A 16,421-nucleotide genomic window follows, 5' to 3' on the forward strand; every position below is an offset into this window, starting at 1 on the left:
GTTGTGTGTCCTAGTTGTACTTTTGAATGTGTACACTAAGAATGTTAATAGCAGCTTTGTTGCAATATTACAGATGTTTGGAATAACTCACATCTTCATCAGTAGTAAAATGAATTAACAATTTCAATTATATAATAAATTACTGAGCAGCAATGAGAATGAATGAAAAATGATGTATAACGAATGAATCTCCAAAAATAAGAAGCTGAACAAAAGAAGCAGAAGAATATATATAGTATGATTAAATTTATATAAAGTTCACACAGGCAAGTTTGGCTAATATATTTTTATGGGTAAATATGTAGTTATAAAATTTTAGAGAAAGGAAATGATTAACACATATTTAATTCAATGATTATCTCTTTAGGGAGAGAAGGGGATGCAAGTGGGAGAAAGTTAGTTTCTAATACTGTTTCTCACCTACCCGATGAGGACAGAGCGCTGATTATGCTTTGAATGGTTTTTAACACAATTTGATGTAATTTTGATGTAATTATCATGAAATATTTTGGAACTTAAACCGATAAATGCGTTGATACACCTTCTTTTACTCAACCATCTAGTGAATACCCCTAAGATTTTTCTCTCATAATATCACCATTTATCTTCATAGAAGAAGTTACGGTTTGTGAGTATATATTTACTTGGATGTTTATAGGTTTACAATCTATTTCCCCACTAAGCTACCTGTCCGCTGCGAGCTGAAGCTGTGTCTTTTCTCGTGTACCACTATGAGGTTCAAAAACTGTTTCTTCTAGATGAAGTCATTTATGGTCAGATTTTAAGGTCTTGAGAATTTTTCCATCTATGAGGATGAGTTTTGCCAAAAGTGGAGGTGGAAAGCACTTCTAAAGTAATTATGCAACTACTCAGCTAAATGAGATAACATATAAATAGAATAGCAGAATACATGGTATGTAGGAAGTACTCCATAAATATCAGTAGTTGCTGGTGTTGGTGTCGGAGCTCTGCAACTTTTTATTTAACTCTGCCATTCAAAGTGGTTGGCTCAGTTAATTTGTTTCATCATGGGCAATAATTACATCGTACTTACTTTTTCTTGCTGCTTATGTACAGAAGTGTGGAATATTTTGCCAATTCATGAATAGTGTTTATGGCATCAACAGCTAAAAACTAGAGGAGTCTTACAGGGCTGAATGTAACTGCAGTTTTGTTTTTTTTTTCCACAGTGGGAAAGAAAAGTCCATAGATGTGGGACAGGGCTTGAGAGATGAGCACTTATTTCCTAACTCTGATCCTCAACTGCAAGAATCTTCAAATAATTTATTTCACTCTTTTACAGAAGAGAAGCATCTAAAGTTTTTTATCCAGAGTGATTCCCATTAAACAAAAGCAAGAGATTATGATAACATTAAATAAAAGGACATCCATGAAAAATGAATTAGGACCCGAGTGAGTAAAGAAATCAATTTAATGAACTTCAACCAACATTTGTTGTGATGACATAAAGTAAATGAATATTAAAGCATAGGTGAATAATTTATGCAACTTTTGCTTCTATTATGTATACAACTTTAAAACCAGATCTAGGATGATATATACTCAGTATGAGAATCATGGCACCATCAGGGATGGTAACATGAAAGATTGGCCAGTGGCAATTTTAAGAAGCTGTTGAATGAAAGTTGAAAGATGTTTCTTCTTTACCGGATGTTAAAATGTGATTAGAAGTTGTGTATTAGAATCAATGAAGTAACCCATGTACACAAATTACACCCTGATATTAAATGCATTTCTTAGTATAGACTATGACCAAAGTATTTGAAAGCCACTGCCCTAGAAAATGTATTTTGTGTTTCTTAGATTGGAATTAGGTGGAACATTGTAAAAAGCATATATACTTCGACTGTTCAATGGCAGTACCTATAAGAAATTGCTTGGTAAATTAAAATTAAAGTAATATTTCTAAAATTGATACAAAAATTTCTACATACATATGAAGTTTTCATTCAAATTATAATTAAACCAACAGAAAACATTTTATTAACTATGAAATGTGACAGATAATCAAGACTGTGTTCATAATACTTATACCAATAAATACTTTGATTCACCAAACACCAAGAAGTTGGACAGCATAGAGATCTCAAGACCACAGACCCTGAGCAAAATTGTCAAGTTTTTCTATAAAGTATGCAATTCGTCTCCAGTTAATTGTAATCATTTTTTAAATACTTCCATTAATTAAGACTTGAATAATAGTAATAAAGTAACTGCAGGCTTTCCATTTTATTTGCTTTAGTTGCTGTGGAAAATACTGCTATTTTATGTTTCTACAGAGCCAAGTGCAGAAGTGAGCAGATTGATAAATTTATAAACATCATGGAAAGAATTGTAGAGAGGAACTGGAGCCACTCGAATGCCATCTGGCTCCCGTTTGTCACACTGTAGGGGAAACAAAAAGTAAAGCCACAATAATGTTAACATTTTTCACATAATGGAAATCTGCATTCAAGAGAAACTTACATAAAACATTCATACTGATTACCCTAAAATTTAATATGTAAGCATTTCTTTTTCACTTTAAGTAAAACGTCATGTTTGTGTTATTTGAAGCTATTCTCTTAATAATCATTAAAATATTAATGGGTTGGTACATTAATGTCTGAAGTACTTTCCTGAAGTGCACTCATCCTTTATAAGCATCCAATAAATAGATCAGGTGTATAGTTTATCTGTGGGGAGACCCTGAAGAGACTGGAACCCTTGCACACATTTCAATGAATGAGAACTTCACTGAGATCTGGAGAGTTTTAGTCAATTATATTTCCATTGAATTCAATAATCCCTAATCTCATGAATTAGATAATTCAGCTTAGTCTGAAGATCACTATGACTCTGTTGTTAAGAGACACCCCTACAGGCTAGACAATATAATGAATGATTTGTGTTTGCTGGCACATTTAATTCCATAACAAATTTTGAGGTAAGTATATTTGATTCCAATATGGATGAGAAGTCTCAAGTCAATAGATGTTTACCAACTTTCACAGGAGCACATGGCTTGCAAATGGTAGAATTTTATTTGGATTGCTGATATTCTATGTGTCTCCAAAAACTGGGAAAATCTCTCCTAAAGGTTTGGAACACTGAGTGCAGTATTTTCTAAATTATGTTATCCCTGAAAATAGATATCACTGTTTATCCTGGAATTGCTCATTAAACAATTATTAGTTCTCTTCAAGAGACAAAGAGGACTATTTAGGCACAATGGTAAAAAACAAAAAAAAAATATATTCCATACAATGTTAGCACTGTTAAGATGTGTCTACATATCTTCTTTGACTGCAGTGAACAGGCTGAAAATAACTTATTTCAATACAACTAACAAGACTGATTTCCTTTTTCTCCCTCTACTATGTTGATGTGTTCTTTAATTCCACCTGCTCCACAAATTTATATTTGGGTTTTCATTATTTTTTTTCTACCCAATCTATAATGAAAAGAATGGATAAGTTACATAATACTGATTCCTACAACAAAATTTGTGGTGTTTTCCCTTTTATCAGAAATAACAGATCTATCTCTGTGCCTTTAGTTAACAGAGTGCTGAACACTTAGTTGGCACTTAACTTATCCTCACTGATCAAAATTAAGTATCATATAAAAATGCATAAACCAAAAAATTCAAATTTTATCCTCAATATTTGCAACCCATAGAGAAAACCTGGTAGGAAAACAAAAGATGCACTTACAACCACTCCTCTTTTTTCTAGTTCTTGGAAAATGTGTTTTATTGGAATAGAAAATGTTAGGGTTAGCTGGCAGCCACGTTCCTCTATACAGGATGGAGTAATTATGTTCACTACTGTTTTCTTGCTTTCTGCTTTGTCCTGGCTGAAGTAATGCTTGATCATGTATTCCAGATAACCAGTTAGCAAAATAGATTTTCTCCTCAGTGCTTTCATAGTTGCTTGTTTAAAGATCTGCAGAATGAGAAACAGTCAGGTTCACAGTTTCTTGTTAATTTATAAAGTAAAAATTAACTGTAAATCACAGATAAAAAGGAAATGCCCACTTCTGACCTTTCTAATAAAATATCCCATTTTAGATCATCTTTTCATAAAAAAACATGTCTTTTAAATACTTCGCCATTAAAAACTGAACACAAAGTTTCCATGATACAATAGCTGTACAAATGTTGTTTAAACAATACTTGCAAAAGCAGGAAAAAAAAAAAGCTCCTTCAGAGCTATTTTAAATTAGTTTCATATAATTAGTACAAGTAAAACATACCTTAATAAATGGATTTAAATTTTATAAATGTCAGAATTTTTCCTCCAAACATTTTATACAATTATAATCAAGAAGATTTTTTTTTCTATTCTTGTATAAAGTTTGCTTAGTCCACACAAAAGTACAGTAAGAGCTCAGTGCTTATGTGGAGGGCAGTGTTACCAATATCATTCATAATCATTTTACCAACTCTTAAATCTCTTTCAGTTTAACAGTAAGAAAACAGGGAGTTAAAAATGATGCTAAGTTTTGTCAGGCAGGAAAGCAAATAATGTTAGATAATGCTTATATATTACCAAAGCATTTCATCTTTCTTTTTTTCTTCTTTCATCGGTTTTTTCTGCTGCTAAACTGTTAACACTGGTGTGAAAATAAAGCCACTTGCTTCTTGAGGTTTCTTATATTAAGATGAGTGACGAGGGCACACAATAACTGGTGTTGGAACATTAGGGGTCAGAACAGACATGCTTTTTTAGCTTATCTCTTAAGGTCAAGTAGAGTTTAAAAATATATCCTACATGTAAGAACTGAATGAACTGCAAGCAGAGAATGATGCACTAGCAGGCCACTTAATGTCCCTTTTCTGTATCATGGTAGGCCACAGAGCAAAAATAGGGTCATTTGGTGACATCTATACTCTATGAAGTCTATGAAAATAGTTCTTTCTATATATACACATGGCATGTGTGGGTAGGCATTCTAATAGGACTCAAACTGTCCAGTCATAGATTTTCTTGACCTATTGCAGAGGGTATGTATTTGGCTGAAGGAGAAGATGGGAGTTATATTTAAGTTACTATATTGAAAGAAGAGAGGAGGATCAGACAATAGAAAAGTATCTGTCTGTTTCCCCAACCAGACCTCATGGACTGTGTCTGCAACCTGAGAAGAGTTCAGCTGAAAGTAGAAGCTAATATCCGACACATTCAGTGCAAAAAATTCTACTTCATTACTCGAGTAACCCTCACTGTATGGAGTTTGGTAGGAGGCATCTCTTCATTTCCTAAGTAAAACAAAATGGCGATCAGAGAGCCTGATTCAAGAATCAACTTAATCACGGAAGGCAGGAGCAAGGAACAGGTAAAATGTGGTCCACCCAGTGGTCTGACTGTCAGGCTTGGAATTAAAAAAAAAACAAAAACAAAAGCAGGAATCTTTCCAAGCTTCTCTTTGGAGATTCATAGTAATTGAAGACATTTTAATTATTTAAGTAATTCTAGTAACTTAAACTTTCTGGATCTGCTTTGGGTCCCACAAGATGCAGATGGGGGCACTGTGTAAATTAGTACTTTTAATGATATTTCACTTGTAGTCATACGTCAGTAAGACTTTGGGGGATATTAAGTTTATAGGGTTTTTTAAATGAAGTTTTGCTCTTGTAGATTTGATAACAAGAAACCAAAAGTTTTCATGACAAAGATTTTAATGTATCAGATTTTAACATACTCTTTGTTAATAATAAAATAACATTTAAATGGAAAACTATTTTCCACATTACAACCATAACAAGAGAAAGCTGCATTCTGAGGTGGCTTTAAATTCTTCTCACAGAGTGTAGAAGTCTCTTCAGAAGCCTCAGTTAAAAATATTAAGAGGGGATAATAGGAGTTAACAGTGAAGTAGAATAAATGTCCCCCTCCCCCTTTTTTTCTTTGCTTCTCATTATTTTTGTGCTTTCAACACTGTGGAAATCTTTTTTTTTTTCTTTTTTTTTAATTAGGAAAAATGAAAAGTGTAGTTTGAAAATATTCAGCTTTTTTTCTTGGCAAAATTTCCACTACTTGGGTTATTTTTCTTACTAGCTAAAATAAATCCAAAGTTAGAAAAGTTGGATCATTTTAAATAGGAAAAATAAGTATAACATGATGTTCTCAGCTCTTAAGTTCTTAAAATTGGGTCCCTAATAACTTTCTGAGGGAATGCAGAGTACATTTCTTCTGACTTGCCCTATATTTTAATTGAATGCTCTAATTTTATATTTTGAAGCTATTTAAATAATTATATTGCCTACCTGTTGTATAAATAGAACCCTTCAAAATAAAATATAAGTGTTGTTTAATGTCATGTTTACTAATTGGAAGATTGAGGTCACCTCTGAATTAATCTGGTCCAAACATCTTCATTAAAAGGTTTGAGGCAAATGAATTCAAGAGTAGTTGTCATTTGTTTAAGGTCATACTTAGTGTCCCAGTAAGGGATGGAGTATTTGCCTCCTGCTTCCTACTGTATTCTTCCTCTTTATCCACAGTACTTTTTAAATTATTGCATGAATTATTAAATAGGCAACAGTATAAAGAAACAATTTGAAACTGATTATAAGGTGTTATTTTTCATCATATCCGTCAATCAAATACACATTGTGAACAATGCCATAACTAATTTAAAAAAATTCTTTGTATTACGAATCTGAAACCATATCCATGTACATCAATTCATTTTTTTTTTTTGCAATTTTTATTTAGTATTTATTTATTTGTCTGTACCAGATCTTTGTTTTCGGACATGGGAATATCAGTCCTTGTTGCGGCATGCAGCATCTTTAGTTGTAGCATGCAAACTCTTAGTTGTGGCCTCTAGGATCTAGTTCCCTGACAGAGAGGAAACCCAGAACCCCTGCATTGGGAGCATGGAGTCTCAGTCACTGGACCACGAGGGAAGTCCCAATAGACATCGATTCTTAAGTATAAAAATCTCTCCTTCAGTTGGCATTTTATTGTGTAAGAATGTTTTTCTAAAGGGAAGTAGAGATAACAAATGTAGTTTGATTTGTGTGTTTATTTCTTTCACTTACTCAAACTTCAACTTCTTATCTCCTATATGCAAAATTTTTAAATAAATAAGCTAAGTGCTGAATCTGTTAATTCACTGATAGTCATATAGCAAATTCAGAAACATCTAGAAAGTACAACAGTTTAACAGTTACCTAGAGAATGGGAAACAGTGAAATATATTATTTTATCATTTCAGAATTTTGCAAGTTATAATGGGAAGTAAGAATTTTGAAAATACTTTCTTTAACTCAAGGTTTGATTTTTTAAAGATAATTTTGGTAAAAACATAGCCTTGACAGTGAATTATTTAATAAGGTATTTCCATGAGGCTACAGAGAAATACTTAAGTGATGAGAAACTCAAGAGAAGTGTAGATCCTTTTTCTGAGGCATTAGGGTCCTTTTCTTAGGTTTAAGTTTAGCTATTAAAGTAGAAGATACATCTGTTTTCAGATTCCAGCTGAGAATAAAAACCATATCTAGGTGACTGTTATACAGTGTTGAGCAAAACTATTGGTAGGGAAAATAGGAATCTTTTTTTTCTGTTGCAGAAGAGGTGAATACTGAAGTGATAGTGTCTAAAAGACATTTTCTAGATATGGCTAGGAAATAATTTGCAAAGATGAGTAAAATCAAAGGAAATAACTTTAAGTGCTACTTCTTTCTAAGGTATGCCTTTTTGCCTTATTTCTTTTCTCCTTATTGTATTAATAATTCATCTTCTCCCTGATATGTTTGCAAAGTATGCAAAATGTTATTTTCTTAAAAAAAAAAAGTTTAATGGAACTGTTCCTCAGGTTGACTATTTTAAAAAAAAGTCAAATATCATTATTTGGTTTGCCAAGCAGATTTAATCACTCCCCCACCTCTCCCCAAATATAATTTGTATCACAGAAATCTTGTTACTGGGTCTATTTCAACTCAAAATAGAAAAATCTGCCAAAACCTGAAAATAGCACAAGCTCCATCTAGTGGTCACACTGAGTAGGTGATTTTTTAAATTGGGATGAAATGAAACGAGTTGATTACTACTATCTAGTGGTGAAGCTCTATAAAAACAGAGGAATTTGACACTGCCGTCCAGTGGCCAGAATGAGAAGCTGCTGTGAATTTTCACAGAGTTCTAGAATTTTAGGTTTGGAAGTCTTTATCCAGTCACTCATGCTGGAATACGGCACAACAGAATTTCCTAAACTAGATGATTTTAGGAGGATTTCAATACCTTTAAAAAATCAAATTTTTATTTTAATGTTTACATATTTAAGATCTCTATTAGGAATATACATGTATATTTACTTAAAATATATTTTACTTTATGTATATAAAATATGCATTTCTTTAATATGTGTATTAATACCATTACATATTTGTTATTGTTTTAGTCACTAAGTTGTATCTGACAACTCTTTTGCAACCCCGTGGACTATATAGCTCATCAGGCTCTTCTGTCCATAGGATTTCCTAGGCAAGAATACTGGAATGAGTTGCCATTTCCTTCTCTGGGGGAGTTTTCCCAACACAGGGATTGAACCCAAGGCTCTTGCCGTGTCTCCTGTATTGCAGGCATACTTTATTACTGGGCCACTGGGGAAGCTCATTATTATAGAGTATATAATTATTAACAATATATATTTACTTAGATAAGTTTTTGTCTCAGTCTGAAACTAATGAATATCTGATATCCATATAATTAGAAGATATGTATATGTATATGCATATGCATATAGATGCATTATATGTGTGTATAAATGAATAGTTATAAGTAAGTAACTAGATATATAGAAATAATAGACATATGCATGTCTAGAAATCCAAACTGACCATTTGGGTATTATAATTTAGAGTGAGACTACTTTCAAGCAAAAATATGAATGAACTTAAAGAAAATTACCAAGCCAGTAACAGTAAAGATTACACATGGATATAATGACATAGAAACCCCAATAAGAGGGAAAATACACTCCACCTCATGAGACAACCTTACTCAGTCTCTGCTTTACTCTGACTATATTCATATTCTCCCTCACCTCTTAAAGTAAGTCCTCCTATAATTTTGTCATATGACACTTTGTTAGCTCACTGACTCACAGAACTAGAAGAAATGAGTCCCCAGTAATCACGACATTGTCCGACACATGATAGTTTTTTAATAAATGTTTCAATGAGTGAATTAATCAAGACTTTTAAATATTTCAGGCTGAGTTTCCATATAGAAAGGCTAATAGAAGATCCAGTGACTCATTCAAGTTCACACAAATTCTAGGTGGAACTAAACATACGTCACCCCAACTAAGTTCTATTGAACAGTAAGTACCAACACTGTGCCAAGCCTTGTGCTGGGGGCTGGAGATGTAAATAAAGGGTGACATGAGCCACAGTCACTGTCTGGAAGGAGAACCCTGTCCCTTGTTCGTTGTTTATGCACAGTGCATATTAATCTAGCTGATTAACAGGTAAAATATGACAGCGTGTCACAGTCAGATAAAGAGAAAGGTGACAATGTGGGAGGTTTGATGCACAGATCACTTACCTCCAAACTAGCATGTAAGGAACAGACCAGCAGAATGGGAGGATTCGAGATTCGGAATCCATTGACTCCAGGGATTAACTGCAGTTCTGGAAAATTAATATTACTTTTATAGGATGTATCTAAAAAGTGTCCTTTATGGATATTTTTAATGACAGTAAAGTAGAAGGAAAAAATGTAAGACTTAAAAGCTTTTATTCTCAAGATTTTTGAGATAATTAAAAGAAACTTGATGGACCTAAAATACTGGTATATTTTTCCTTCACCTGTAACTTGCATCTTGTCTGCCCCTGTAATAGGGGCAGGGTGGGCCCGCAGCTTCTAGTGCAAGATTCTTAGCAAGCAGTTAGAGGTTCTGCTCTTTAACAGTCAGCCTGGCAGTGGTGCTTGTAAGGAGAGCACAGTGAGAGATGGACTGGTGCCTTAGGCCTTGGGACTGGCAGGTGGACTGGCGCCCCAGGGCTGCATTCAACAGAACTCCAGAGCTTTCGCTTCGGCCGTCCACTAGCCGGGCCCAGGCCTGGATGCAGCAGCAAACCTCTCCCTCATCCCCACCTCTGAGACCTAATGGAGGCGGCAGTCTCCATGGGTCACAGTCCACAGAGGCCTCCAAATCAGAAACCTTGTCAATGACAGCAAAATATCAGGACTTGAATGGCTTGTAACTGTAATATCCTCCAAAGGCAAAAATGTGAGTGAAATGATGTATGAAGGTGACTTTTAACACTAGTTACTACATCAAGTGACTTCTCTTAGAAAAGAGGAAAAAATGTGGTTTACAAAAATAATCTGCCTAAGAATATGTTGAAAAGGTAAGTTAATAACAGACAATATTCTCATATAATTAATTATATTGAATAGTTGCAAGTTAAATCCAAGAGTTAAAATTACTAGTTAGAGCAAATTGAAAACTAATACTGACTTAGAGTGAGAGAATCTTCTGGGTCTTTCATTTCAGTTCAGTTCAGTCGCTCAGTCGTGTCCAACTCTTTGCGACCCTGTGAATTGCAGCACACCAGGCCTGCCTGTCCATCACCAACTCCTGGAGTTTACTCAAACTCATGTCCATAGAGTAGGTGATGCCATCCAGCCATCTCATCCTCTGTCGTCCCCTTCTCTTCCTGCCCCTAATCCCTCCCAGCATCAGGGTCTTTTCCAGTGAGTCAACTCTTTGCATGAGGTGGCCAAAGTACTGGAGTTTCAGCTTCAGCATCAGTCCTTCCAATGAACACCCAGGACTGATCTCCTCTGACGGCTAGTCAGACTACGTCGTATGGGTCACATCTGGCCCACTCCTTATTTTTGTAAATAAAAGTTTATTGGAACATAGCCCCGTTCACTTAATTATATATTTCTATGGCTGCTTTAGCACCACAATAGCTAAAGCACCACAAGTGCTTTAGCACTTGCCATAGCCTCCAAAGCTTAACATATCTACAGTCTGAACCTTCACAGAAAAACACACTTTGCCCACTCCTGATCTAACCCAGTTTCCTCATTTACAGATAGGAAAACCTATTATAAACAATTTAAGTAACTGTATAAAAGAGTTCATGGTTTCAGCAGCTAAGAAAAATATAGCTTTCCTGATTTGACTCAAAGGGCCCATCTTTATCCTTTGCATCTTTGTCAATGCAAACATGTATATATGTAACATCAAATCTCAGGATTGGAAGCAGTCTAAAGGATCAAGTTTAAGTTGAATTCACAGAACATTTAGGAAGTTTTCTGTATCCCGTGTGATGGAAGAATAAAGTCACTCGGGAAGGAAAGAGAAGTAGGGAAGTTTAAGAACTCTCTGCAGTAATTATGTACTTTAATTTCTATCCACTGGGGTTACTGTTTGGTATGTGGTGAAAGCGGGCTTACCAGGTGGTACTAGTGGTAAAGAACCTTCCTACCACTGCAGGAGACATAAAAGATGCAAGTTTGATCCATTAGGAGGGGGTAGGATCCCCTGGAAGAAGGCATGGCATCCCACTCCAGTATTCTTGTCTGGAGAATCCCACTGATAGAGGAGACTGGCAGGCTGCAATCCATAGGGTTGCACAGAGTTGGACATGACTGAAGTGATTTAGCACACACATACGCATGCCTGTGGCAAAAGCCACAAAAGGAGAATAACTTGGGAAAAGAGAGGGATAAAACTGAACATTTATTAATTAGTATGCTGCTTGGTTTACAGCTTTGAACGTGTTTTACCTTCAGAACAAACCCTGAAATAGATATTATTATTCACATTAGATACATGAGGAAAAAAAATTAAAAGTCCAAAATGATCAAATTTGTACAGCATCACAAAACCAATAAACAGCAAAATGGGCTTGATACCTGTCTCTCTGGGCCTGACTCTTAAGACAATGATTCCTTTCTGTCCCCACTGTCTGATGGTTTAGGTACTCCATATTGGTGAGACCTGAATTCTGTATTTTAGATTTTGCTTCCTCTTATTTCCCTATAAAAGGATAGACTCAAAATCATACTAAAATCTATGAATACTTAGTCTTACATTGAGGAAATGTCATTTCTTATTTTAAGAATTCTTAGTGGCATTTTCAAAGTGCACTCTCCATGAGGCATGCATATTACATATCATACAAAGATGAAAACTGAAATAAACTTAAAATAAAATGACTTGTGAAGTAAAATTGAATATACTTACTGTTATCCATATTAAATCTGGTGCTTAGTTCATGGCCGAACCATCCCACTAACCTAAAACATAAATGGTAATATTAGATATTTTGGTCTATAAATATAGACAGAATTAATATAGGACTCTTGGGCCTTCATATTAAAATTATTTGTGGGAGAAGGCGAGGGTGGGATGTTTTGAGAACACAGCATCGAAACATGTATATTATCTAGGGTGAAACAGATCACCAGCCCAGGCTGGATGCATGAGACAAGTGCTCGGGCCTGGTGCACTGGGAAGACCCAGAGGGATCGGGTAGAGAGGGAGGTGGGAGGGGGGATCGGGATGGGGAATACATGTAAATCTATGGCTGATTCATGTCAATGTACTACAAAAACCACTACAATATTGTAAAATAATTAGCCTCTAGCTAATAAAAATAAATGGGGAAAAAAAATAAAATCTATTTGTGATATCAGTCGTCAAATACTTAAGCATGTAAATGCTATGTGATATCATAAGACAATATTTATAACCTCTGAGAGAGAATAAAAATCAATTTTTTCATATTACTGGTTATACACTCACTTGCAAAGTTAAATTATCTGAAGAGCTATAATTAATGACCTTGTTGTTTAATATAAAATAAAATGAACAAAAATGTTGTTTCTTTAGATTTTAAAACTGGTGAAAACAAAAAAGAAAAGTGATTAATACAGTAATGTATTCTTTTTGCAATAGGAGTCCTAAAGAGAAATGACATAAAAATAACCTCTAAATTGTTGAAATTTTAATAATTTTGTGAATAAATTGCTTACTTTCAGAGTTTCATAAGAATGTTAATTGGCCAGACATAAAGTGTAAATTATAGGGGAAAAATCATATGTATGTATGTGTGCTTATTAGATTACAATTACCAATAGTATGAAGAAAATATAAAATTTGAGAGAGAGAGAAATACAATATTCTTGATATAATCAACTCTTCCTAAATAAAATGCTAGTTTTAACACTGCCAAAACTAAAAATTCCAATGTACTTTTTTTTAAGTTGATAATTTTTTATGTTTATAAAGAATACATGATTAAAAATAGTAGATTTTGAAACAGAGTATAAAGGTGAATATGCTCTACATTACATGTGAAAGTGAAAGTCGCTTAGTCATTTCCAACTCTTTGTGATTCCATGGACTGTCCATGGAATTCTCCAGGCCAAAATACTGGAGTGGGTAGCCTTTCTCTTCTCCAGGGGATCTTCCCAACCCAGGGATTGAACCCAGGCCTCCCGCATTGCAGGTGGATTCTTTACCAGCTCAGCCACAAGGGAAGCCCAAGAACACTGGAGTGGGTAACCTGTCTGTTCTCCAGGGGATCTTCCCGACTCAAGAATCGAACTGGGGTCTCCTGCATTGCAGGTGGATTCTTTACCGTGATATCAGGGAAGCCCATATTACAAAATTCATTAAATGAATGAGTATAGTACTGTCACGAGAAGCATCAGGGAGACAAGTGGAACATGACAGAAAATATAAATGGTCCTCAGATCATACAATTATATAAAAAGAGATAAGTGTAACATTTGAAAAAATGCAAAGATGAGGAAAATATATTCACATACTTATTTGATTTCTAAAAGTAAAATCTCTATGAAAACCAAATAAAATATGAAGGATAATATCATATGTTAATACACATTTAAAATTCTGTATTAAAAAGATAAGACAAAATTAAAAGGACCCAATGATGGGGAGAAGGATGCTGTTTGCCACATTTAAAAGAGTGTGCAACAAGAGTTTTTTCATCAGAGAAAGGGCAGTGTCCCCATAGCTGCCCAGTCACAAAGCATGGACAGGACATTTATAAAAAAGAAGTGCAAATGCTCCATGAATTCCAGGAAGAAAAAAGCTCAATGTCAGTAAAAATTAAGAAATATGAAACCACACAAAGATGAAAACATACCTCACATATTAAATTGGCAAAGTTATTTAAAATTTAGATGTCTTTTTTCATCAAGGATACAGTAAAAAGTAAACTCTGTTCAATAGTGAGCATAATAAGTAATAAAACTTTTATGGAATACAGTTAAAAATATAAATTAAAGCTATGTATAGTTTTCAAAGTACTTTTACTTTTTCAGATTTATGCAAAAGACTATTTGGAGTACACTAAAATGTGTGTGCTAGGACAGTGAGCACAGTACTGTTTACAGTGTCATAGAAACCCCAGTATCTTGTCAGAGAGAAAAAATAAATTATATGATGTTTATGGTATGAAATATTATAGCCATTTAAGAAATCATATTTGAAAGAATATATATTCAAAATTATAAAATAGAGATAATAATATTTAGAGTCTGTTTGATCTTAGGATAAATATATATTGCATGCATTTATATGTAATTATGGCCAAAATGTTAAAATTTTTAACTTCTGCTTTATTCACATCCAAGTCACACGTGGACTTAATGGAGCAACACCAAAGGTGCTTTCTTTAATGTTAATATTTTGCAGCTGAAAATTGAAAAAGAGATAGCCAATCATCACTGCTTTAAAATTATACAATTGTGTACCTGGTATGAACAAAAGGATAGTTTAGCATGGTAATCTGGTACAAAATTATTTTGAGAACTAAGTATCTATTAACAAGTTAATATGAGAACTAAATTTAAAAGTGAAATTAAAATATTGAAATTGAAAGCAAACTGATATATTAATAAAAAATATTTCAGACTTACATAAAATTTTTTAAATATTCCTGAATCTGAACCAAGAAGAAAAGGGTTGAATAATTTTCAACATCAAGAAAAAAGTCAGTTCTCCTCGAATTGCTGTATACACTTAAATAATCCCAGTAAATATGCAAATAGATTTTATTTGTTTTCATTTAGGACTAGCAAGCTGATTCTAATGCTATATGGAAAATAAATAATATTAAAACATCCCTAAAAAATAAGAGAAATAAAGTTGAATATTTCTACAAAGCATTACAACATTATAAAATGTCAAAATGAAAACCAAGAACAAATTTATTAATATACTATTCATCATATTAATAAAACTAAAGAGAAAGTTATAGGATCATCTCCATAGACCAATAAATCATAAGAGAAAGTTGTATCATATGACAATCTATTTTTAAAAAATCATTTGCAACTTATGTCACAAGAAGCTAAACTTTCTAGTATAAAAATAGCTAGAGATCATAATGCAAAAGTAACAGCCCAAGAAAAATGACCAACATAGACAGAAAAAGGAAATGGCTCTCAATTTTTTAAAAGGGCCATCCATTTATTGTTAAGAAAATACAAATTAAAGTTACACTGAAATGCAGTGTACCTGAACTCGGGAAAACTCTGGGAGATGATAGGAGGAGGCCTGGCATGCTGCAGTCCACAGGGTCACAAAAATTCAGACATAACTTGGTGACTGAACAACAAAAAATAACCATTGCCCACCTCTTAAAGTGGCAAAAATTCAAAAGTTTTATTAAGAACTCTGTTGATATTAACACATTTTATAAGTTACTGTCATGTATTCTTGTTGGAATATGTGTTATAGATGTGCCCCTCTAGAGAACAAATGAATAACAGTTGTGGAATTGCAAATACACATATTCTCTGAACTGGAAAATTTACTTCTTGGAGTTTAGCTCTCCAGAAGAACTTGTCCAAGTATGAAGTGAATTATGTGTTAAGTATAGTCATTGTACAATAAATCGAAGATTGAAAATAGCCTCAACTCTCTTCAATAAAAGACTGGTTTTATAAATTATGGTAAATCTATATTGTAAAATATCATATAGTCATTACATCAGAGGTGAATAAAAAGGCATTCTGTGTCTCGAAAGGGAATGATTACAAGAGACCAGAAACCAAAAAATAAAGATATATTAGGATAGGACGTATAGTATTTTTATGAACTAAATAATTAACTTTTTAATTTTTTTCTTCCTCAACTAGAATGTAAGTTCATGAGATCAGGCACCGGCTCTTAATGTCTGTAGAAGAGTGTTTTTTAATGCAAATGATGTGAGGTGTTGTAAATGGTTGATAGGGGAAGTATGAGTTAGGACAGCTGAACCAGGGTGGTGATGGTTAGGGGAGACTCTGATAAGCAAACTAATATGTATATTTCAGCACAGAGAAAGTGAAGAGTGTTCCAGATAATCAAAACAACATGTTCAAAGACCCAACACACATATAGACTAGGAGGGCAAATTTCCCACCACCTTCCTT

At 33.8% G+C, this 16,421-nt stretch overlaps 1 protein-coding gene across 2 annotated transcripts in view; it reads right to left on the minus strand.

Annotated features, from left to right (window-relative positions):
* Nucleotides 1-1,414: 1,414 nt before the first annotated feature.
* KYNU (kynureninase) overlaps nucleotides 1,415-16,421 on the minus strand; it is a 114,709-nt gene continuing 99,702 nt past the window's right edge. For both annotated transcript variants that reach the window (XM_070476259.1, XM_020876859.2), the window contains 4 exons: nucleotides 12,217-12,269; nucleotides 9,558-9,643; nucleotides 3,717-3,947; nucleotides 1,415-2,406 (listed from right to left, as the gene is read on the minus strand). In XM_070476259.1, the coding sequence (XP_070332360.1) occupies nucleotides 2,287-2,406; nucleotides 3,717-3,947; nucleotides 9,558-9,643; nucleotides 12,217-12,269 (490 nt within the window). In that variant the 3' untranslated portion in view covers nucleotides 1,415-2,286. The remainder of the gene's footprint in view (nucleotides 2,407-3,716; nucleotides 3,948-9,557; nucleotides 9,644-12,216; nucleotides 12,270-16,421) is intronic.

Source organism: Odocoileus virginianus, chromosome 13 (assembly GCF_023699985.2).
Source record: "Odocoileus virginianus isolate 20LAN1187 ecotype Illinois chromosome 13, Ovbor_1.2, whole genome shotgun sequence".
Classification (NCBI taxonomy): Eukaryota; Metazoa; Chordata; class Mammalia; order Artiodactyla; family Cervidae; genus Odocoileus; species Odocoileus virginianus.